The sequence below is a fragment of the Podarcis melisellensis genome (genome assembly GCF_964234715.1).
Source record: "Podarcis melisellensis genome assembly, chromosome: 17".
Classification (NCBI taxonomy): domain Eukaryota; kingdom Metazoa; phylum Chordata; class Lepidosauria; order Squamata; family Lacertidae; genus Podarcis; species Podarcis melisellensis.
In genome coordinates this window covers 6,894,013-6,919,054 of record NC_138534.1, presented here as the reverse complement: position 1 = coordinate 6,919,054, position 25,042 = coordinate 6,894,013, and the positions used below count along the sequence as shown (strand labels likewise).

At 48.2% G+C, this 25,042-nt stretch overlaps 1 protein-coding gene across 6 annotated transcripts in view; it reads right to left on the bottom strand.

The window, feature by feature from the left end:
* Positions 1–3,305: 3,305 nt before the first annotated feature.
* Positions 3,306–25,042, bottom strand: part of PDE4A (phosphodiesterase 4A) — a 367,213-nt gene continuing 345,476 nt past the window's right edge. For all 6 annotated transcript variants that reach the window (XM_081894065.1, XM_081894063.1, XM_081894064.1 and 3 more), the window contains 8 exons: positions 23,686–23,864; positions 19,535–19,633; positions 18,182–18,346; positions 16,530–16,629; positions 11,990–12,144; positions 9,161–9,283; positions 7,221–7,403; positions 3,306–3,938 (listed from right to left, as the gene is read on the bottom strand). In XM_081894065.1, coding sequence (XP_081750191.1) covers positions 3,564–3,938; positions 7,221–7,403; positions 9,161–9,283; positions 11,990–12,144; positions 16,530–16,629; positions 18,182–18,346; positions 19,535–19,633; positions 23,686–23,864 — 1,379 coding nt within the window. In that variant the 3' untranslated portion in view covers positions 3,306–3,563. The remainder of the gene's footprint in view (positions 3,939–7,220; positions 7,404–9,160; positions 9,284–11,989; positions 12,145–16,529; positions 16,630–18,181; positions 18,347–19,534; positions 19,634–23,685; positions 23,865–25,042) is intronic.

Here is a 25,042-nt window from a genome sequence, read left to right as displayed (position 1 = left end):
GTGAGCTCGGCTGCTGAACGGTTTTGGTAACATTCGAGAGAGAACATTGCAACAGCTGATTAACGACACTGCAAGGAAAAATGACAACTCTACAATTTCCAGTGTGTCTATATTACACCATAAATACACAGACAGGAGAAACGGGCAGGGTCAGGGCCTGCGTCCCAGAGCTCTCGAGGAGAGGCTGCAGCTGGAGAGTCTCTCAGAGACCTCATTGCTCTCCGCAAATGCACTCCCAGCACAGGTCCTACGGCAGGAGTTTGGGGAGAGAAACCGAGGCAGGGCCGGGAGGGAAAGGAAAGGGTGAGGGGTATTGTTTGTAAGGTTCTTTTACTCTTTTTAGAATAATTTACAATCTGCTTATTCACAACTATGTACAGTCCAAACCCGACCCAACAAACTCATGGAACAGAACTGCATACAAAAATAAAAGCTATAGACAAATCAGAAAGAAAGAATTCCTCTCTCTTTCCCTTTTTGTTTTTTCTTCAGTTGAGGCTTCAAGAAAGAAAAGTGAAAAAAGACAAAGAAAATGGCTACAGTACTGTGTTCAGAAATGGCCATGTTCTCCTTGGGTAGGGAAGGAGACGCCCTACACTGGCTTTCGAGCAGAGACCAGGGGCAGCAGCAGCTGGCAGGTGTTCTAGGGGCTGGCTGGCTGCCTTGCGAGAGCTAGCCCATCTCTCCACCCCAGTTGTCCCCCTGCCCACTACCGTGCTTGGCTTGGAACAGTTCTGGAAGGCTCCTTGCCGCCTGCCTGAACCAGGAGAACTGGCCAAACAGAAGTCAATGCAAAGTGGGTGGGATGGAGACTTTGCAAAAGAGGAGACATGGCTTTGGTTCGAAAGCTCAGCCTGGTGATGGGAATGGGACCTCACTTGTTATTGCTTCACCACTTTACATGGAGGGGAGAGATTAGGGTAGGCACATGCCAGCCCTGAATGGCCACGTAAGACAGCCTAAAGGGGATCCCAGTCCTGGCCTCACCTCAAGTGGGACGAGATGCTGGCTCAGGTCCACTGACTCATTGTCAAAAGGCCAATCCGCTCACAATTCACTTGTGCTGCCGCTCTCCCACTTTCCTCTCCCTCTGCCTCCAAAAAGAGGGGTTGGGTCCTCTAGACAGTGGGGGGGGAGTGATCCCCCAGAATCCAGCCAGCCAAGGACTAGGCTACAGCTTCCCCAAGTGGGCAGAGGCACAAGAAAAGAGGATCCAGGATGTCTGTTTCCTGCGGTTCTTAGTACTGGATTCCCTAGCACTGCTTGTCCATGCAAATATCTGATGTCCCCAGAGCTAAGGAGAACGTCCATCCAGGGGAAGGGCAAGGCATTTTGTGGATGGAGAAAAGTTCACCCTCTTCATACCAGGACAATGATGCAGGATACTAGCAAATTATACTCCGCTGGCTGGTTAAGGCAAAGAATAAAAGCAGCCAAAAAGATCTCCTTTTGATATTGCACAGGGCAGATTCTTTTCTTTTCTCTCATGGTGATTTCTGGTGAAAGGGTGAGGCAGGAGAACTGTCAGGATGCGGCCGGGGCTCCTTGTTCTGTGCCCAATAATAGAGCGGGGGAAGAGATCGTCAGGAGAGCAGCATTTGGCATGGAGATCTGTATAGCAAGATCAGCCCCGTGGAGGGAAAGAAAAGCACATTTCAGACCCCCTTCCTCTGGCCAGTTCCATGCATGTGGCAAAGCTGCCTCTGTATTTCACTTCAAGGCAAGTGACCTTAAAGTAAGAAGCCTGCATACTGCTTAGACTCCTCTTTTGGCTGGATTTTCTGTCGATCTGATTGAGCTCCGAGAGATGGAGCTTCTCTGGAACCAGACCCAGGGTCTGAAAAAAGCTATTGGCTTATGTCACAGCAGTGCGAGAACGGTGTGGGGTTTCTGGGCACATGTAAACACATAATTTTCCTAGTGGTCTGAGGTGGATCCTCACCTCTGGAACCAAGAGTGTTAGAGCCTCTAGCCTTTGAACTTAATAAAGCCCCACCCCCACCCCATCATACAAACTTCACAAGTCAATCTATGTGATCCAGCCACATTACACTGCATTGCACAGAAATAAAGATTTGGGTTTCATTCATACAGACCCTGCTTGTATCAAGCCTCCTGTGAGAAAAAATATGTGCCTAGAGGCACATGCAAATTGTTTGTTTGTTTGTGGTCAGTACACTTGCATTCCCTAGTTGACAAACCTGTAAACAGGAAGAAGGGTACTGCAGTTTAGAGATTCATCAACTAACAAATCACAGGTTTTCAGACATAAAGATGGTGGTAACCTGCAAATTAGTCCTTAAATAATCATCACTGAAAAACATAAGTCTCTCCTCTTATTATTGGGTTAGGAAGGATGCAAACCAAACCCCCCTCTCTTCATCCCATCCCCATTACTGGGAGAGGAATACTCACCCCTGAGGTCCCCTATGGAGCTGTCTGGGCAAGTTGGCCAGTTACAACCATTCAATCCTGGCCATATTGCCTTTTCTTTCTTTTTTTGTGCAAAATGATAAACGGAGGAAGACTTGGCTATTTGGAAACTCAGATTAAATGTTTTGCTTATTTGATTTCTTGTTCCCTTTTGTTTTCTTTAAAAGCAATGTCTTCTCCCATTTGCTTCTGGGAGAATGTTATGGCGTCACAGGAAAAAAAAAAAGGAACTCCCCACCTGCAAACCATTATTATTATTATTAATTTTTTTTTAAAAGTGCATCAGAAAGAAAGAAAGAAAGAAAGAAAGAAAGAAAGAAAGGAGGCAAAGTCCTTTCTTCTTACCAGTCCGATCAAATCAAAATAAACTCACAAAAATAAATTAGCAGTAGCTTAAAAAAATAAGTTACAAAAATCAAAGTTATTAGAACTCTCTCCCCCACCCCCCAAAAAAATCCCCAATGTTTTGAACACCCTGTTTTCCAGCTAGGAGGGTTATGCTGTGATGGCCAAAGGAATAAAGGCACCAAACGACCCAGGAGGGCATGTCTGAAGCAAGGGAGCCAGATGAACAGAAGGGGCATGTGTGAAAATTATTACTGGTTTTTGGCATTGAAGCCCTGCAGCGTCTCTGCTTTGTTTTACTACAAATGGCTTAAAATACTATTATTATTATTATTATTATTATTATTATTATTATTATTATTACTCCTGCTTGGCCTTTGCCACCACTTCATACATGCTTTTCATCACCATTGCCCTCCTTCTGTTCCTGATGGCACCAGTCTTTTTTTTTTTTTAAAGCAGCAAAGGAAAATAATAAAAACCCACTCTGCAACAACGGAGAAGAAAGAAAGAAAAAGAAAGCAAAATTAAAGGTAAGATTATTTCTGGAGTGCTTGGGCCGCTCACTGAAGCAGCAGGGCTGCTGCCCCTTGCTTGGGCCAACCTGGTTCTACAGTTGCTGTGTATATTTCCCTTTTTTTCTTGTTGATTTTCTTTTTATAAAAAATACAATAAAAATAAAAAATGAGTTTTTTCGTTGTTGTTTTTTTTTATCCCTGCCCCTCCCTCATGAAAACTTTCGTGTGTGTGTGTTTTTTGCTTTTTCAATTGTCCCTTCCCCAAAGTCATGATGTGCCGGGAGACGTGTCGTTCACTGTGTCGTCCGTTAGTCTGTCCTGCCCTTCTTGGGACTCGTGTTGCTGCTCCTCTGCGGCTGTGTAGTAGCTATTGTCCTCGTCGCCGGGACTGCTGTGGTCCTTTTCAGACTGCTCTGAGTCCTCCCCCTCTTCCTCCAGAGTCAGCTCAAACTGGAATTTCTCTAGGCAGGCTTCATCGTCCTTCTCCGTGTCGTCTGGAGGGGGAGAGGGGCTCTGGGGGATCATGCTGTGGTACCAGTCCCTGTTGTCCTCGAGGGTGTCCAAAATGTCTTGTGCATCTGGGTGCACCAGGTCCGCCCACGTCTCCCACAGCGGGTGCACGATGTAGTCAATGAAGCCCACCTGAAACACAACCGAGGGGCAGGGAAAGAAGAGGGTTGGTAACAGAACACTGAGCAGTATTGCTGTTATGTACTGAGTGGAATAGGATCCAAAATGCAGCAGTCTGATTGGTCCTAGAACAATAGGATTCAGAATGCAGCAGTCTGATTGGTCCTAGAACAATAGGATTCAGAATGCAGCAGTCTGATTGGTCCTAGAACAATAGGATTCAGAATGCAGCAGTCTGATTGGTCCACAGGAGCCACCCAATCCAGCTCCAGGTGGAAGTGAATCCGCAACCTGATTGGCCCACAGGAGAATCCCGGAATTAGCCAATCACGTGGGGCCCATTGTGTAAATACCGTATTTTTTGCTCTATAAGACTCACTTTTTCCCTTCTAAAAAGTAAGGGGAAATGTCTGTGCGTCTTATGGAGCGAATGCAGTCTGCGCAGCTATCCCAGAAGCCAGAACAGCAAGAGGGATTGCTGCTTTCGCTGCACAGCGATCCGTCTTCCTGTTCTGGTTTCTGAGATTCAGAATATTTTTTTTTCTTGTTTTCCTCCTCCAAAAACTAGGTGCGTCTCCTGGTCTGGTGCGTCTTATAGAGCGAAAAATACGGTAATGTATATAAAGCAGACATTCTGGGGGAACTTCCATTCCTCCTTACCACTATGAGCTGAATAAAGAGCATGAAATCCACTCTCGACTCCGAGTAAATTCCAATGCCAACTGCAGTCCCTTAAAGGACACCCATGAACTCATCCTGTGCTTCCTCAGGCCACAGAAAAAAGGCCTGGATGCTTTTGTATCAGGTACATTGTGGGAAGGGGTGTGGGTGAGGGGTGGCTATTTAGGCGCTAGAATAATGCAGCGATAGGGCAGGGAACGTTTAACTTCTCTTAGCCCAGAGTCATTCCCAGAAACTCCAGCGGGTGCAGAATGCTACAGCGAGGCTCCTCATGGGGTCTCTGCCATGGAAGCATATTCACCCCCAGTGTTTTTCCAGCTGCACTGGCTCCTGGTGGAGTACAGGGTCAGATTTAAGGTGTTGGTTTTGACCTTTAAAGCCCTTCACTGCCTAGGACCCTCGTACCTACGGGACCGCCTCTCCCGGTATGCCCCATGGAGGACCTTAAATAAATAGCAACACCCTAGTGGTCCCGGGCCCTAAGGAAGTCAGATTAGCCTCAACCAGAGCCAGGGCCTTTTCAACACCGGCTCCAGCCTGGTGAAACGCTCTGTCTCCTGAGACCAAGGCCCTGCGGGATCTGATTTCTTTCCGCAGGGCCTGTAAGACAGAGTTGTTCTGCCTGGACTTTGGCTTGGAATCAACTTGATCCCCTCCCCCTCTTTCTTTTTTCCTTTTTCCTTCTGTGATGGAACTCCTATTTGGGGACATCCTTGGCTTTTTTCCCCTGGCCCACGTAGGACCAGTCTGGATAGTTAGCCTTGGTGAAGTTTCTGCTGAAATGAGGCTGCATTTTAATGTTGTATGTTAATCTTGTTTTTTAAGTTGTATTTCAATCAATTGTTTCTATCTGGTGTTAGCTGCCCTGAGTCCGGTCTTGGCTGGGAAGGATGGGGTATAAATAGAATTTATTATTATTAGTAGTAGTAGTAGTAGTAGTATTAGTATTATTATTACCCAGAACAGTGGAGGAATGGCCTGGGGAGCACCCAGAGGTGTGAGCTCCTCGCCACTCCAAGCCACAGTGGACAGGCATGATTTTTGCCCCCCTGGGCCTGTGCCCTTGATGGGGGACAGCCTGGCTAACCCATAGGTATGTCCTTGCATCCTCATCTCTGGGTTTTGAGCATAAGCCGTAGCTTTGTCTTTTCAAGATTCTCCTAAGTCAGGGGTCTGCAACCTGCGGCTCCGGAGCCGCATGTGGCTCTTTTACACCTTTGCCGCGGCTCCGGGGCGGATACTAGCAAGGGGAGGAGGCGCATTGTGCGCCCCAACACTCCCCACTGTGGCGGGCGCTGTACTGGCTGTGACATTGCATGGGGGCGGTGTGTGCGTTAGTCACGCACCATCCCGACGTCACCTTCCCGCCTGCTGTCAGATCGCGGCTCCAATGTCGCAATGGTTTTGCGGCTCCCAGTTTTTTTTCCTTCGGAAATGGGTCCAAGTGGCTCTTTTTGTCTTAAAGGTTGCAGACCCCTGTCCTAAGTCATGAGGACTAGAAAAATAGTATTCTGCCGAAATTCTCAGAGGCTTTCTGTAAGACAACATGCTCCGTTCCCTATACCTGCTATTCCTGTTAGTGCTAAAACGAGTGCGGAAGTTAGCTAAACTGTAACTAACAACCCCCCTTCCCCTAACAGCTGTCCTCTCTAGCACTGAAAGGGTGAGGTACATTATAGTGTTTCTAAAAGGCAATGGAACAATCGGTTCAACAAACAGTGGGACAGTGCTATGGAGGAGTGTGGGGCTTGTTATAGCTGGCTAGGTTCTCTCTTACAAAAATTTTAAAAGACTACAATCCACACTCTCACCAAAATGGTACAGCAGGGAGCTCTCTGTTAGCAAAATAAAGCATTCTTTAACATTGGTGCAGACATGGGTGTGATGGCAGTTTTTAGTCCAGAGGTGCACACCATCGTAAATGACCTAGTAACTGTGGGAAGAAGAGCACATTCCCAGTTCCCACAAGGAGGGAGCCAGGCAGAGGGGCTTCAGGTCCAATCCATGATATTCCCAGTCAAAAAGGGGGCCCAGGCAGCTAAGGGGGCTTGAGCCAGCCTGACAGAGGAGGCCACACCAGGCTATGTGGTCCCAAGGTCTGACAGCATAAAGCAGCTTCTTTTTGCTTAAAACAGCAGTTTCTTACAGGGAAAAGGCAAGTTTCTGGCAATGGATCGTCTGTACCAAGTCATGGCTGCTGATTCCTTGCACAAAAAACACTTGCCTGTAAAAGACTCAGCTGTGTATGCTGGAAGCCATAAGCTGCTGGCTCACAGTCACAGGAAAGAAGCTTGCTTGCATCCCAGTGCCAGATTCCTGCTTTCCTCCAATGGACTTGGCAGCCCCTCCTTTCTCCTGTAATGAATCTAGGGTTTCCTTTCTCCTTCTGGGCTGGCTATGTTTACTCCCTACTTCCTCCCTGCCCCCAACTTCTGGTGAAGTTGTATTTTTGCTGAAACTCTGGGATGAGAGCACGATGGTGCTCCAAAGATAAAGTGGGTTTTGACAGCAGCCATCCCATGTCTGAATTTTCCTAGCCTTGGTAGTAGCATGAGGGGAAAGGGATCCCTCTCGCTCCCCTAGAACATTATATCCCACTTGGCCATCACGCACCTGTGATTTCTCCACGGAGGCCGTGTGCTTGTCGCACATGGGGCTGATCTCCATGCCCCGCTCCCGCTCTTTGTCCCCCTGATGGAAGAACTCTTCCATGATCCGGTCTGTCCATTGCCGATAGAGCTCCAGCGGCTTCGTGGGGTTGCTCAAATCCGCACAGTGAACCATGTTCCGCAGGACCTGGTTGGGGTCAGGAAGCGCAAGGACAATCAGAGAGAGGCAAGAATGCGGAAGCAGCTCCTTCCTGATTCTCAATAATAATAATAATAATAATAATAATAATAATAATAATAATAATATTTTATTTATATCCCGCCCTCCCCAGCCGAAGCCGGGCTCAGAGCGGCTAACAAGTAACACAGCATTCTAAAATCAATTCATTCTAAAATCAATTCAAAATCAAATTAATGGCAACCATTGAGCTAGAGTTCTATGAGGATTACCAAAGGAGGGGGTCAGACTGTGCCTTGGCCAAAGGCCTGGCGGAACAGCTCTGTCTTGCAGGCCCTGCGGAAAGATGTCAAGTCCTGCAGGGCCCTAGTCTCTTGTGACAGAGCATTCCACCAGATTGGGGCCACAGTCGAAAAAGCCATGGCTCTGGTTGAGGCCAGCCTAATCTCCCTGTGGCCCAGGACCTCCAAGATGTTTTTGTCTGAAGACCATAAGGTCCTCCGTGGGACATACCAGGAGAGGCGGTCCCGTACTTACGAGGGTCCTAGGCAGCTGAGCACAAACGCTTGGGAAGCAAAACGGTGAGTTGTGCATCTGCATGTGTGCAGAGGGAGAAAAGACCTAGATGGTATCAGCCACCCTCTGCTCTCAGAGCCTAAGGAGTTTGGCGAGTGGGAAACCTAGGAAAAGGACTGTGCAAATGAAACAAAGGCTCTGGCTGTCCGACCCATGTGGCTAACTTCCTGTACCACCACAGCAGTAAGGCCCTCTTGGTCTGCTACTTTGCGTGGGCAACACCAGCGCAGATGCCCAAAGGAGGGTCTGCAGGTTATTCGGTTGTCAGGAGACAAAAGGAGCCAATGGGCTTTCTAAGGTCTGGGGAGTGGGCAGTGAAAGCTATCATTGTCGTCACTACTGCCAGGAAAATACAGGGAGCCTCCAGTCACCCGAAAGGAGGGGCTCCAGCCCCAGGGACACAATTATGCATGTTTGTATGCCGAGGCTATTTTCCCCTGCAGGATCTTTAAGGCAGGTAAAAGGTAAAGGACCCCTAGACGGTTAAGTCCAGCCAAAGGCGACTATGGGGTTGCAGCACACGTCTCGCTTTCAGGCCGAGGGAGCCGGCATTTGTCCACAGACAGCTTTCCGGGTCATGTGGCCAGCAGGACTAAACTGCTACTGGCACAACGGGACACCGTGACAGAAGCCAGAGCGCACGGAAACGCCCTTTATCTTCCTGCTGCAGCGGCACCTATTTATCTACTTGCGCTGGCATGCTTTCTAACTTTAAGGAGCAGCAGCTGAAACACAGGATCTTTTCCCAGTCTTAACTGTGTTTTCAGTGTGTGTATTTTTTTTAATTTTTAATATTGTATATATTGTATGTTTATATTTTCTTTTTTTGAAGGCTTCCTTGAAAGGCTGTTGTTAGGCAGCAGGCCAACAATTTAAATATAACAATGTCATCCGTCCACCCCCCCCCCCCGCCCAAGCCTCAGATGCTGGACTGGCTCCGCAGCTTGAGCAACACATCTGAGAGCAAGCTGCTGCCAGGCGACCCTTGCAGCTGCTTCCCAGCTTCCTTGCTGCCATTTTATCTGAATGCCAGTTCTGGGACCAGCTGCACTTTGCCTCCCCAGCCTGCCACTGGGGTGGGGACTGACCTCCTTCCTGCTCATCCTGGGCAGGGCTGTGCCTGTGGACAAGAGGACCTGAGCATCCTTTCCCAATCTGTAGCATGCAGGACTTCATCCAGCCTTGCCCACCTGTATTCTGTCAGTGTAGTTGTCCAGCAGAAGCACCCCTGAGCTGGTCACTTTCTTGGTCTCCACCATCGTCTTGAGGTCGGCCAAGAGGCTCATATGTTTGGACATGTCGGTAGCCAGGACCTGCAGAAGTAGAAGCCATAATTTTTGATAATGGAAGGGGATCACTCGCATTTCAACTATCATGGGCTCCATGCCTTTGTTCGTGCTCCATCCTTCCTCTCAGGGAATTTAGGCTCCTGTGCAGACAGACAGCAACCCAATGTAGTTTTCTTTCATCTGGCCCAGAGGTTTTCAACCTTTTTGTGTCCACGGCTCCTTTGACCAACTACCTTCTTTCTGTGGCACCCCAGTGGGGCTCAGGAGCCCAGTTATGTCACCCCTTGCCTGCAGAGCTGGCAGCCTCTCACCCTTTTTTGAACACCCTCCCTTGTGGAGGGTTCCCTCAGCCTCTTCCCCTTTCCCCTCTCCTTGGGAGTCCTCAGGGCAGCCACTGCTGCTGCCCGTGGTCTCTGAGCTGTGCCCCCTGCCCCAAAGAGAGGTGCCTCCTCACACTGCCCCACAGGGGCCTAGGACTTCCCAACAGCAAGCACTGGTGGACAGGTTGGCTGGACTCCCTCACCTGCTGGCTTGCTTACTCTGAGGCTGCCTCAGCTCCTGGCAACCAGCACCCCCTGGCCAGCCCCAGAGGCACCATTCGCCTGAGGAGCTTGTAGCCAGGGCTGCTGCAACAAACAGCCATGCAAGCCTTTGGGAGGCCGAGATGGGAGAGGGCATCAGAGGAGAAATGGAAGGAAAGAGGGACAGAGGCCAGTGTTGCCCACAGCACGCCTGACCATCATTCAAGGCACCCCAGGGTGCCACAGCACACGGGTTGAAAACCATTGGCCTAGCCCCTCCATGAAGCCTAGTGACTGTGGGGCTGCCACTCTCTAGGGGGGCTTCCACAGTCCTCTCCTTAGTGCTCTTGAGGTTTTTCTACCATATCTGTTCTGAGGAGAGACAGGCTGAAGAAACACCAGGGCTGTCAGCTGATGAAACCATTTTTAGATTACTTAATCAGGGACCTTTTTAACTGATTATTTTAATCAACTAAATTTACATGAGTTTGAACATTATCATAATGCCAATGAGCTAATCTCTCACCCCTCCCCACCTTCAGGATTTTCTCTGAAACAACAGAAGCAACCTTAAAGCTCCTCCTAAATCAGGCTGGGGCTGTGGGGTTCTGCATATCCTGGCATTTAAGCAAATCTTGCAAAACGTCTGCTTCGTCTGTCGTCACCCACCCGGAATAGTTGGCAAGAAAGTGACTCTTGCAAGCCATGCATCTTAGTCCACTTGGCTCTATCTCAAATATTATACAGAGCCAGTGTGCCTGTTTGGGGCTCATGGGAGATGTTGGGCCTGCAGGGCATCAACACAGCAGTCAGCTGCCAAGGATGCCTGGCTTGAGAGCTCTGATAACACCATCCCTCCAACCCACAAACCGCTGACTGGCTAAGCCTTTTCCGACTGGGGTTGCCACGTACTCATCATGAGCGGACCCTGTTGCGCCCAGAGCAGTCTACAAAATGGTTGCTGATCTAGAAAAAAGGAAGGATGGATGAGGAGGGAAGGGGAACCCACGGAGAGAGGGGACTTTGTTCTGCCTGGCAAGCTGCAATGCTTGGGCTAATGGAACATGTGCCGTCATGCGACACAGAATTCCACCCACCCTATTTTACTGCCAGGGAGCAGGAGGCTGCTTGCTGGTTTTTCTGCTTCAGCCTTGGACGCTGCGTATCTGAACTTTGGGCGCTGGTGCCATTTGGGGATGTGCCTTAGGCAGCGATGTGCCTTGTGCTACCGTGGTCAATATGTTAGAGTCACGGTATGCCACTGTTTCAAATTATACAGTCCTGCTTTTGGGGAATCAGAGCAGAGGGGACCAACACAGAAGCCAGCGAGACGGGAGGCAGTTTCTGCATTAAGACAGAGGATCAGCCTTGCCACCCATTCTTCAAATCCCAGGTCACATTTCCCTGCTTGAGGTGCAACTACAATTTCCTCCTGTGTTGATCTTTGCATACAACTGCTGCCATCACATGTGTACAATGGGCAGCAAAGGAATGACAGGAGACAAATCAAAATTATTCTGCTAATTTGAAGGTCCACCTGTGTCAGGGAACTGCCATCGGAGCCAGAGGCGGAGGGAAGGCTCCATAGGGATGCCGGAGAGGGTCCCAGTAGGGAGAGAGGCAGCCCATCTGCTGGGGAAGGAAATCAGCGTAACACCAGTGAAGAAGGGGGGCAGATGAGGGAATCGGAGAGAAGGCTCCAGGACTCTTCACCGGAGACCAGCGGGGAGAGCACGGGTCCTCCGCTGCCCACACCCTCCCTGCGCAGAAGACTTCCACGCAGGGAGAGTAGGAGGAGACTAGGCGTCAAATAACTTCTTTGCTGGAAGACGTTCAAGAAACGCCCACTGACGGATTCTGCCAGCGATTGAGACAGCCACGGGTGAGAGGCTGTCCAGACAGAAAGGGTTCACCCAGGTAAACTAGCCAGGAGTGGCGACAACTTACGCACGAGCAACCCCTAGAACCATTACAACCAGGTTGGTACTTCAGACAGAAAGCCTGACAGGGATTATGTTCCTTCCTTGTGCTGTGTCATTGTGAGAAATATAGCAGCGAGTTTCATACCTCTGCTTTTAAACAACTGAATTCCCCAAGGCAAAAAATGAGGAATGGAACCTCGAACTGGGAGACCCAGCCCAGGATTGGAGTAGGGGGAATGCAGGCTTGTTCTTGGAAGCAGCCAATGGCTCTCCTTTCTGAGGCTCACCATGTCAATGACCATCTTCCGCAAAGTCTGTCGCTGCCTCTTGCTCAGGTTCTGGAAAATGTCGCAGTTCTCCTCCTGCAGCAGCTTGAAACCCACCGCCAGGTGATGGTTCTCCAGGACTGACTCGTCGTTGTACATCAGCGCCAGCTCCGAATCTGCCAAGGAGGATCACATTAGTCGGTGTCACCGAGAACAGGAACGTATATTTCATTTTAGTTGCTGACATCAGCATATGGCTTACAGGATAAAAAACAAATAAGATAAAAATGAAATCATCAAACTATTTGAAATTGCTCGGAGCAGCAGAAAGGAATCATGAAACAAAACACAGCAATAAACCACAACACTCTTCAAAACCAAGGTTTGTTGAATACATATAGTCTGGGAGGCATGTGGCTCTCTAGGGGTGAGGGGGGCGAGTTCCACAACCTAGGCACCACAGCTCTGTCTGGTGTCACTAACAACTGTACTGCCACCACAAACAAGGCCTCTGCTGACTAAATCAACAGGCAGCTGGATTTGTAAATTCAATCCCTGAGGTCCCGGAACACGTTACTTCCGGGTTTCTCTGCTCGCGCATGCGCTCAAAATGACATCACACACATGCGCGGAAGCTGTGAAACGCAACCCATGCAGTCGTGCATTACATTTGCTTCAGGATGCGAACGGGGCTCCAGTACGGATCCCGTTCGCATCCAGAGGTACCACTGTATATGCTATTTCAGAACAAAGAGGCCACTTAAGTCCTACAGAAGCAAAACATCTACAGAAGGAGGAAGAGCAGAATAACAACCCGCAAGAATATTCTGCCCTCGAATAACCCAAAGTACAGGAAGGCAGCACTTTTTAGATATGCACCTCCCTGTAATTTTACAGCAGCTCCTTGCCCCCTATCCACAATGGATTTGAAGAGCAACTTATTTTCTGATGTTTGGAAACTACTGTCAAGGACCTTGTGATGCTCCCAGAAGTCCCTCATAAGCACCTGTCCCCAGGAAGTCCTGCAGCTACTCTGCCAAGCCCAGACTTTCCTTAAAACACCTGCCGCCACCGCCACCTGTTAAAGAAAACAGTAAGGCTTTCTCTTTATATCATTACACAAGTATTTATTTTTATGTTGCAAAATTATAAACCGCTTCACAGGCTGAGGTTATCGAAGTAGCGCACAATGAGGTAAAGACCATTTCTACAAACTCTAAAAACAATAAAACCATTCCTAGAGATGTACAATTAATATTTCATAAATGATGGGGTCACTCTTCAGGAAAAGCCTTCTCAAACATGACAAAACAAAATTATCTACGCTAGACATGTGGGGTGAGATATATTTACCTGGTAATCCATCCGGACAGGAACACAGACAGTTAAACGTGAACATATATTTAATTAAAGAGCAAAACAATCAGAACAAATAGTCCTTCTATACTGAAGTCTTACAGGTCTAGTTTTCTGATCTAACGCACCTGCCTACCTTTCCACAACAGCTATCTGAATTCCTTTAAATATATACTTTATTATCTCCCTCACCTCATTTCTTCCTCACAGCCACATTCTCCACCCAAACTGACATTCCCAGACACCCTTCTGGTGTAATCCATTTTAAGTCAACCCACTGTCCTGTTTCACTCCCCTGCTGACAGTCATTCCTCTACAAACTCTTCTATCACAAACCCACCCCTAGCAACTTCTTTTGGGGATAAGTAAGTCTTCTTCCTTCCTTCAGCTCAGGGATAGTAGACCTTGGGCCCTCTAGACCAGGCATCCCCAACCTGCGGCCCTCCGGGTGTTTTGGCCTACAACACCCATGATCCCTAGCTAACAGGACCAGCAGTCAGGGATGATGGGAATTGTAGTCCAAAACATCTGGAGGGCTGAAGGTTGGGGATGCCTGCTCTAGACATTGCTGAACTAACAGTCCCAGCAAGCAAGGCCAAGAGCCGGGGCTTGTGGGAGTTGTCATTCAGCAATATCTCGATGGTGGACCAAAGGTTCCTCACCCCTGATTTAGCTTGCCAGTGCTGAAAAGAGGCTCACAATGAAACCAACATTTATTTATTTCTATATGGCGTTTAGGGCAGGATTCACTTAACCAGCCCCATCCGTGGAAACCCCTGGAGCAACGTACAGGGAGAGGAGAGCAGGGGTGGAAGGAAATAATGTCATCTGCCAAGCAGCAATGCTTGTAAAAGCAGAATGATTGGAAGAGTGTGGAACTCAACCCCCCCACAAAAAATTATCTGCTTAATAAAAAGTATCTACCTGGATTCCATTTAGCATTTTTACACTAATGAAGTTACATAATCCTCTTAAGTATGATAAAGATCTGCTTTTGTTCGGCATTAAGTTGTCTACTGCACCAGTCAAGGTCCCTGACAATTTGGGGAATGTCCGGAGCATGGATAAAAATTTGGGACAGTGGGATTATGAAAGGCTTTTGGTGGCAAAATAAGGCAAGGCCCCAGTTTTATACCCATGACAATCCCTGTTTACTTCTTTCTGGTGGTGATCGCTATCAGGGGGTTCCACTTGCATGAGGATAAGGAGGGAAGACAGTAAGTTCGAGCTGGAAATTTGTTTACTATCAGTATTGAAAGAGATGAGCTAATTCCTCTTTAGAGTGTCACCCTCCCTGGCTGTGATTGAGTGGGAGAAATTGCTTCAGTCCCCAGGGCATCTTCCATATCTGATTTGCCTGGCTAGCTTTTGGTAACCCTGACATCTTTCCCCCTTTGAATCCCTTCTAGTTTTCTATTATGTGTTTTGAGAAGGGTGCACAATATGAAGGTCACCGGGAAATTCAGCTAGACTAATTCCCTCCCCTCCTGAGCAGGGCTGGGAAAGGAGGGCGAGTGGCAGCCTGGAGAAGAAGGGCAATGCTGAAAATTACCTTATACAGAATCAGGGCCACGAGTCCATCTCTCTCAGCACCATCCACACTGGCTGAGGCTTTCAGTATTTCCGGTGAGAGCCTATCCCTGCCCTACCTGGGAATTCTGCGGATCAGGGCTACGGCCTTTCACAAGCGGCTGCTCTCCCACCCCCTCTGAAAGTTTAGCAATGGGACTCCCAGAAGGAGTCCATGCATGTGTGTAAATTGTGCACACACAGAAGCATACCTGAGAGGACCTCACCTGTCCATCTTTGAGGGCTCTATGCCAGGTTCCCTCATTTCAGGAAGCAAGCGGTGGTGGTTGTTTTAAAACCATACAAAACAGACACTGGTGGCAAAGATCCATTTATCTAGCTGCAAAAGCCCATCAGAACAAACACACCTTCACTGCCATGTGATGCTCAGGATTCCTGACCCCCACAGAGCCAATTCCAGGGACCTTGTGCAGGACTTCTACTCATGGGGCTTCTTAGGTGCATCTCGAACACTTGTTGCCCTAATTCCACGAGGCAGCCCCTCTTTGGATCTGCCTTTACTCCCCCCCTCCTGAAAATTTGCAAAATTTTCTTGGGTTTTGAGAAAGGGGCATTTGCGACATTTTAAATCTAGAATAAAAATCGGCACAGCACCTTGGGCAAGTTTGCAAGCATGTATGCAGGTGTCAGGTCTGAACTGGGCCTCCTTGTTGGGAAGATGGGGTGCTGTTGCTGCTGCCAGCCGCACTTTCTCCCCCAATCCGTTTCTTGTTCTCTCGCGAAGCATCAGAGTCCCCTCCCGTGCCTAATTTTACTTTGCCGGCACACGTCCTCTCAGGTTACCTAGACAACAGGGACACCCTCTCCCACCCGTTGCCTGATTCAAATGATTGGAGAAAGGTCTGTGCTTGCGGCAGCACTAAGTAAGGTGGAGGAGGAGCTGGCGACTCGAAGGAAAGCGCATGTTCGTGTATTAGCTGAGCGGAGACAGGCTGCATTATCCCACCATCTGGGTATAGTGAAGAGTGGAAACACTCTCAAAGTGTCACATGCAGAGATCACAAGATGGTTACAGCCTGCATTGAGTAGCACACCCTACCCAAAGCACCGCAAGTTCCAGAGCTGACCTTAGCAAGGTGTGCCTGGATATGGCCCTATGGTATTCGTATGAACACCTTTGCACAAGAATGCAAGTTTGCAAGTATTTCTCTGAGGGAGGTGAAAATAACTAAACCAGAAGCAGAGAGGGTTTGTGTGTCAAAACCGTCTGCTGCTGAATCCATATGGAGAAAAAGCACGTGACAGAAAAACAGTACTTCTGTCAGGATTCAACCTCAATCTGTTAGCCACCATCCATCCTTCAACTACCTCCAGACACTCACACAGGACCTTCACTGACTTCACTGGTTCTGATTTGAAAGAGAGGTAGAGCTGGGTATCATCTGCATACATAAGTCTCTCTTTTCTTGCAACAACCCTATAGCAACCTTGTCAAAAGACAAGCAGTTCAGCCGGAGGCATGATAAGGTGACATTACAAGGTGCAGGCAAAAGAGGCACATTCAAATCCTTTTCCTCCTCCATATATGACACACATGCGTACCCCTCCTCCTCTCCCCGCCCACTCATGTCCCCCCTGACACCCCTTTGCCCCCCCATCTCCCTGTGCTACTCACTGGTATTGATCAAGAACTGGTTGGAGACACCAGGGTGGTCCACATCATGGATGGCAGCAGCAAATATTGCAGCCAGGATCTCAAGGTCAGTGAAGACAGCCTGCAAAGGACAGAGGGAGAAGCTGCTACAGGTATGGTGTTTCTGTCCTGCTTTGCTAACAAGGAGAGATGCATCGTTATTGAAAGGGGCCCATTGCTAGCAGAGAGTGAGGCTAGATCCCAGAACCCAAAGATTTGTGTGTTGACGCCATGTGAGGTAACCCACTGAAGCTTACAGGCCAGAGCATTGCCTGGGCAGTAGTAAGGACATATCAGGCCCCCATTGCACATGCAACTCTAATGGGATGCCTACCTCCTCTCCCCATTCTACCTGGGGAAAAGACCCTGGCATCCAAAAATTCCTCATATCCCAGGCTGGCCCGCCATTGTGGTAGACTGGTACAGAGCAGAGGTAGCTAACCTTTGGTGATACTACAATCTTGCTGAACTACAAATCCCATCAACCCTGACTATCGACAGTGCCGACTGGGGCTGATGGGAGATGGGATCCAACAACATCTGGAAAGCCATAGAGGTTTTAACTCATGGGTTAAATCATGCTTTCGGATGTGAAAACAGAAATAACAACAACAATATCAATGGGGCTAATTTTTCTAGCCTCTCAAAAGGAAGCATTGCCTATTGCTTATTATCATCCTTACCATTTCTATTTCTAGGGTGTTTTGCAACACACATGAGGTTGTAAGAATTGCCTGGCTAGATCAGAGCAGAGGTCCATCTGGGAAGCCCATAACAGGGACATGATTGGGAGAGTGCACCACCCCCTGTTACAGCCCCCCCAGCACCAGGAATCAGTGGTGCACTATACTGACTCTTCTGGGTGTTTAAACACTGTGCCCTCCGTAATGTTCCACAGCGACAAGAATCAGGCAGGCAACAGGTTTGCAAACATACTGTAATCTCTTGCATTTGCAAATAGTCTTGCAATACTTATTGGAGCTCTGTGGCCAATAATCTGTCTTGTCGGCTCCAAATCAATATGCGAATGTCTGCTGCCCTCCTTCCATCTGCAGCTCCTGGCTACGTGCAAGTTTCCTCCCTGCTTCTTTTCTGCCCTAGTTTTCCGTTCTGATTCCTGGCTCTTGCCTCCTCCTCTCCCTCTCATTCTGCTGCAGCTTTCTTCTCCCACACCCCCAGACTTAGGCCCCTACTTCAATTTATCCATCCTCTCCTAGGATCTTCTGCCAGTATCTAAAATCAGAGCAGTTCAGCCAATGGCAGCCAGAGCCTCTCCAGGCCACAGACACCCACCCTGAGGCTGGCAGGAGTGGAGCCAATCAGCCAGTGGATTCACCACTTAATACACCGGAATCCAGATGTTTTGAATCCTCGTAGCCCTGTGAAACATTAGGCTGGGAAATAGTGACTTATTTAAAGGGTATTTGGGCCTAAGCACAGATTCCTCAAAGGCCAGGTCTGCCGAGTCCAAGTGGAGCACTACAGCCCCGGTGCTTATGACACAAAGAGAATCATTGGCTACAGGCACCCAGTGAGCAATCTCCCCCACCCCCAAATAGGCAGGCAGGTGGACTGCCCAACCACTGCCCAACCACACTCACACAATTCACCGGCTATGGAAGACAAACCCTTACATCTAAGGCAGGTGTAGACAGAAGAACGTGAGTGGACTGCGTGACGTCAGCAGCATGGAGGCTGTTGTGATAAGCCACGTCGGCGTGATAGTGGTCTTCTAGCGTCATGATGTAAGTGACTAATGTGTCCACGGGGATCTTGAAAGTTTTCAGCAAGTCTCTTTCCTGGGTGGGGTGGAATAAGAGGAGTGAAGCGTTTGCTGGGAAAGTCTGGCATCAGCCCCCACCTAAGAAAGGTTGCTCAAATGAGTGCCGTTATCTTTCTCTTTCCCGTAGTGGAAAAGATAAAAGCGAGGGACAGAAACTTGTGGAACCTTGAGCAGCGATTACAATACACGAAGAGAGGATGAGCGAAAGGCTTCTGCCCACACCCCGAGCCAGAGCTCTCTCTTCCGTCTGCCAGAGCCCCTTCCCAGACATGACCATTCAACTTAGATTAAAGAATATTAAGTACTCTGCAGAAAGGAAGAAAAAGGAGAAAAGGGGCCCTCCCTCTGACTGACAATCTCATGGGAACATTAATCAGACATAGATCTGCCTTTTCTCATCTTAGACAGTCTATTCGATCCAGTCCCACGGGGGGGGGGGCTAGCTTAGGACCCATTGGATCACGAGTTGGCACTGCTACCATCAAGTTGTGGCAACGGGCTCCAATCCTGGCCTCTTTTCTGTGCCAGCTGCCCGCTTCTGCCCTGGCCAGAGCAAGCGGTTGGGCTGTGGATCAAGCCCCACTGCTGCTGGCCAGATGTAGGATTGTAGGCTAGCGATCTTATTTATTGTGGCAAAAGCATTTGTGGGATGGAGCCACTCTGTCAACGCAACGGACCCAGGTAGGTTCAAGTCCATAGAAGTTTATAGTAAATATATTTACTAATGTTTTATGGTGCCACCAGGAGCACCAACCTGCAACTCAGCCAGATCTCTCCTTAAATGTCCCCTCTGAGGACAGGGAGAGGACTTGGAAGTGTCATCCACCAGGAGACGAAACAATTTGACTCAGAAAACAGCCAAGTCTCAAACAAGCTGCAAAAAGGGCACCTCTTACACTGAAAGTGCTGAGGGAGATGAAATCATTAAACGAAAGAACTCTCCCGAAATTGACACACTCCCTGCAAAAAGTGCTCGCCCCTTCACTTTTTGTGGAATCCTCCTTGTTCTTTTGACTCGCTTCTTGTATACAACTCCATATGTATTGAAGTGATACAGAATAATGAATCTAAAACTGACCTAGAAAGGCACACCTCAAGCTTCAGCTTCATATACAAGTCTTTGTACATTGAGACAATATTGCAGCCCGAGCCAGTAGGAGGGTGTGAGCATGGGACGAGGACACGGCAGTGTGAGCACACGTACCTGGAATATTGTATACATGATGCAGCTGAGTGACCGATTGTTGGTGTACTCGGCGACCCGGAAGATGTTAAGGCCCCACTTGTTTAGGTGTTCCAGTTCCTGTAAGAGCGTAGTGGGGGGAAAGTTAGTACTCTTTTGCCACAATGGGTTTCAAGGGGGAAGGAGGTCACCAGAGCAGAGATGTGGAACAAGTGAAGAGAGCAAACCCCACGGTGTGTTCTCCCTAGCAGTCCAGCTGGAGCCTGAGCCACCATTCCACACTGGGGACATCACCAAAGGCAAGACTGAAAAACCATGTCACCAAGGAGACTAGGAACATTGCCCTTGCAACTGCTCCAGAACACCCAACATGGCTCCAATCTAAGAGGCCATTTAGGGGCCTGGAAGCCAGGCAGTGTTTACATCAGTCGTGCCCAACCTGGTGCCCTCCAGGCATTGGTCAACTGCAACACCCATTCATCCCAGACCACCGGCCAGGATGGCTGGGGCTCCAAAACATCTGGAGCTCACTAGGGTGGGAAGCCTGGTTTAGCTCATCTGTTTTGAGTACAGTCACCAGTAACACTAAAATTTAGAGACACAGAAGCGGCAAGGTTTTGCCAATAAGTTTTTTTTAAAAAAAAATTACCGCATGCAGCTGGCTTAGAAATCAAACCTGTGAGCAGCTGAGCTTCTTCTAAAGCTTCGTAGCTCACGAGAATTTAAAAACGGAACCAAAAATTCATAGGTCCACCATGATCCTTTCTTCTCATTCTGTCAGTTTGAAGACAGCTCCTTAGTACTCCATGATTACGTATGCTGTGATTAAATTATGCAAACTACTTTCTGTACTAGGAATTTTCTGCTAAGGCAGTGGTTTGCAAATCCCTCCCCGCTGTGTGGACCACCTGAATGTTGCTGAGGGTCTTAGCTGACCCAGTGATCCTTTTTCTGCCTGTTGCAGTAATTGCAATGCACTTGAGCTAGATGCCGAATGATTTTAAGTTCCATTTTAATCACTTCTTTTATTGCTTACACTGTACTTTATCGTATGAAAATCTGAATCCCATAAAATTCATATTGTAATACAGTAAAATACAATAATAAAATAAAATAAAATAAGTAATAAAAATATCATTTTAAATCAAGATGAATATTTAGTGCAGGCATGCTGCAGACCACTTGGATGAAGCTCACGGACCAGAGTCTGAGAACCACCTGCACCAAGAGAAACATTTCCTCTTTTCACATTTCAGTAAATATTCCCTGCTGCTATAAAAGGACATTATTGGACCGCTTCCTCCGGCCAACAGCACTGTATTTGTGTTAAGGGTGTTGTAGAGCTGCACACTCTGGAGCTTGACTTTTAAAGATGCCAAATCCAACTTTTTGTCTTGGTTACTCATAGGGTGTGGCTACTGGTTTAACACCACCCTTCCAAAAAGCGAACACTTTCTTGCAAATATAGCAGATGCGCTGAGTTGTCCCCAAGAATGGTGTGTGTGTGACGTGGCCAGGCCGACTTGTCCGCCAGCCAGCCAGCCACCCACCAGCCAGCCACCTTACATTCATGAAAGTGACACACCAGGGTGAAGACACTTCGCCCTTGTGCATCCTTTTGAGGATCACTGTGGAATTTGGGGGGCAGCCCCCTCTTTGAAAATATTGGCAGACCTCACCGCCCCCTGATGGTGCCCCTGAAATATAGGCATGGTAATTTCAGAAACAGTGGCTTCTGTTGCCTTTGCCGTATTGAGATAGCACTAAGAGTATTTTGATACCATGGGGTAGATTGTAATTTGTACAACCCTGTTGTACAACCTTTTTTAAGTGCATAAAGAGTGTTTTCTGTGGTGCTCTCCATATTTTGTGAGACTGCAACTCCTATCATCTCTGATCTTTGGGTATGCTGGCTTCTGTGGCATCTGGGAGTCCAACCACACTGCCTATCCCTTTGAAGGTTTATGACTACACTTATATTTGTACTTACTGCTTCTGACTATACTGTTATGGCCTCCAGCCAAGACAAAATAATAAACCTGAATTAGTCCACGAGACGTGCCTAAGCACTGGGTGCACACTGCCACACAATGAGGTGGTCATCCTAGTGTAAGTTAAGGACATACAGTGGTACCTCGCAAGACGAATGCCTCGTAAGACGAAAAACTTGCAAGACGAAAGAGTTTTTCGTTTTTTGAGTTGCTTCGCAAGACGAATTTCCCTATGGGCTTGCTTCGCAAGACGAAAACGTCTTGCAAGTTTGTTTCCTTTTTTGAGCCTTTTTTGAGGTTTTTGAAGACTTTGGTGATTTTTGAAGCTTTTCCAAAACTTCTTTTGCAGCCATTTGGTAAGTCAAACTTTTAAAACTTTTTTTGGGTTTTTTGGATTTTGGGTTAGAATCTGTGCTTCGCAAGACGAAAAATTCGCAAGACGAAAAAACCCGCAGAACGAATTAATTTCGTCTTGTGAGGTACCACTGTATTTGGTGGAACTGTCCTAAGATTATGAACTCCTAGCAAGAGGTATTGACTGAGTCTGGACATGACATTCCCGGCTTCCAAGCGCTGAGGCTGCCTGCTTCCGCCTTGTGCCCTTTCCTCGTGCTGCAGCTTCAGCAGGTCAACCCAGGTCATTTTAAACCACTGTTACTCATTAGATCAAAAACAGACAACACCTCCCAGTTTTGGACGTAGCAGGCAACTGCAGCTGAAGAGACCGAGATTGAAAGAAGGAAACCAGCACATGAATGGGAAGCGGCGAGTGAAATGCTTGTAACTGGCTTTATGAATTATGGCTGATTAAGCCAAGAATGTTACTTCCAAGCAGGTCCTTTACATCATTTATAAAGGTAAAGAGCTGCGTCGTCTTGGGGTGATGAAATAGAAAGCAAGTCCCAACTGACACCAACTGGCTAGGAATGTGCAAACTCAGTGGTGGTAAACCTCTCTGGTCAAGTGTGCCACAAGTCAAGCCCAAAGTATGAGGAAATACGAGGCCTCGATAGAAAGTGCTGCACATGCAGATCTGTGTGCTTTGATGACCCTGTCCTTTTTGCCTCTAGCCCAGGGATCGACAAGTTTTACCTCGCCTGGGCCGGTTCACTCCAGCGGAGATCCATCTGTGGGCCGGATTGCACGTGCGCCCATGATTTCTGGCATCTGTGCAGATGTGATTTCCAGCGTCTGCATCTCCGCAGACGTGATTTCCGGCACCATGGAAGTAAGTCCCCGCACTGCGCCGGTTTAGCGCCACGCACGGGGACTCGCCTAGCGGGCAGCTCGGTTTGGGGGCCAGTTAAACAACCCCCTTGGGCTGCTTGTGGCCCATGGGCCTTAGGTTGCTGACCTCTGCTCTAGCCCATTGAGCCTGGGAGTAAGATGCAGGACAGTGCTGGAGAGGCAAGGAAGAATACAGGCCTGACTCTGCAATACCCACTGTTGTCCAGGCATATTGCAATCACTCACTTCCTGCACCTGTTCTGCCGTGACCATCTATTGTCTAGTTGCTAAGCTGCCACTAAACTGGCTGTTTGGGGGGGGGGAGGGAATGGAGCACTCAAAAACTGGGCAGTAGATTATCAAGGGGGGTAGTTGGAATGTCACGTCCATTAACAAATTAACTACGTACAGTAGGCATGCAGGTGATGGAGCAATATTGGCTCAAAGACAAAGCAATTAGTTTTATTCTGGGTCAATGGAGAGAGCTCCCATGTCTTCTCTATACTACAAGAAAGTACTGTTGCCATACGCCTGGAATTTCCCAGACATATCTGGCATACTGCAGCCGGTAGCAGTGCCCGGGTGGAAATCACTAAAAATGTCCGGGAAAATGTGGACGTATGGCAACCCATGTCGGCAGTGTTGTTTTTGGCGATTTCCCTTAAAAACAGTTCAAAAACTCCTTCTTTGCTAATTTGCCAAAAGACGCTCAACAACTTTGCCAAAAACGAAGCTCTGGATTTTCACGGTTTGAAATATGGCAGCCCTAGTACTGTTGGTTCTGGAACCAGAAGAGAGCAAAACTGGATTCTGCCTTCCCAGAAGTCCTGCCAGATACCCTTAACTGTGAACTGTGGCCCAGAATCCCCTTCAAAGCTAGATATACCCTTTGACTTTCCACACCAGCCGATGCCCATAATATGGGTGCCAGCTTCCTGCCGCCGCAAATCTCACCTTATTGAGCGGCTCTTCCTGGTCAGTTTTGACCCCAAAGCGGGGAATACTGGAATTGGTCAGGCTGGAACTGTGCATGAGTTTCTTGACTCCGCTGATCTGGCACATGGGTTGCTGCTTCTTCTTCTTCTCCCGCTCTTTCTGTGTTGGGGATGGAATCTCCACATCGTTCTGCTTGTCTGAGGATGAAAAAAGACTGCATCTGAGAGAGAGAAAGAGGACAAGGGCGAAAGACTGAAGGTGCCACTGTTTGACCTGCGCAAGAATCTCTCTGGGCAAATGTGCACCAAGGGGGTTACATGACGGGGGCGCAGTTCCGCTCCATCTCTCCAAAACAACAACAATGCCTACATCAGGCAGCGCTTCATTGCTAGCTCACAGATTCCAGCCTGAGCTCCTGGCCAATAGTCCCATTCCTCTTGTAGTCTGCACAGGATAGTTCAAGAAAGGACGGGTGGTTTATGGATGCTGGGTTAAAGATTGTACATGGGCAATAATTTCTCAAGGGACTTGGGAGGAGGTATTGTAGAGCCTTCAGTTACAGAATCATAGAATTGCAGAGTTGGAAGGGACCCTGGAAATCATCTATTCTAGTCCAACTGCTTGCAGTGCAGGAATCTCAACTGAAGTGTCCATGACAAATACTTAAAAACCTCCACAGAAGGAGAGTCCATCACCTTCCGAGGGAGATCCTTCCACTGCTGAACAGCTCTTACTGTCAGAAAGATCTTCCTGAGTTTTAATTGTAATTTTCTTTCTTGTACCTTGAAGCCATTGTGATGGCTTCAAGCAGTTAGTCCTGCCCCACTGTGGTCATACCAATTTAGCAGGTTTTTTCAGGGATTTGAGTTGTGCTCAGGAAAAGCATAAACAACTCCAAAGAAGTGTAACCAGTGGTGCTGCAATAAAAGTGTGCATGCTTTGGTCTGATTGCTGAAGGCACCTACTGGATAGTATCAATGTGGGAAGCAGCATGGAAACTGTTTTTATGAGAGTGCTGCTGCCATTATGAATAGTAAAATGCTGAACTTAAGGAGAACATTGTGGTTCAAGCAAATCCTTAAGGAGAACATTGTGGTTCAAGCATAAAACCCTGAATAGGTTAGAACTCAAGTGCTTGAAGGAACACCTTCCCCCTTCCCAACCAACCAGTGCTGTAAGATCTGTAGGCCATGACAGAGCAGGGCTTTCTCAGTGGTGGCACCCTGCCTATGGGAGTCTTTCCCTGTACGGACCTGGTGGTCCACCACACTATTTTAATTCAGGCAACAGCTATTTATTTATGCAGGGCTTCCGTCCATCATGGGAGTGACCCTACTGATACAGCTGCATCACTAGTTGCTATATGACATTGATT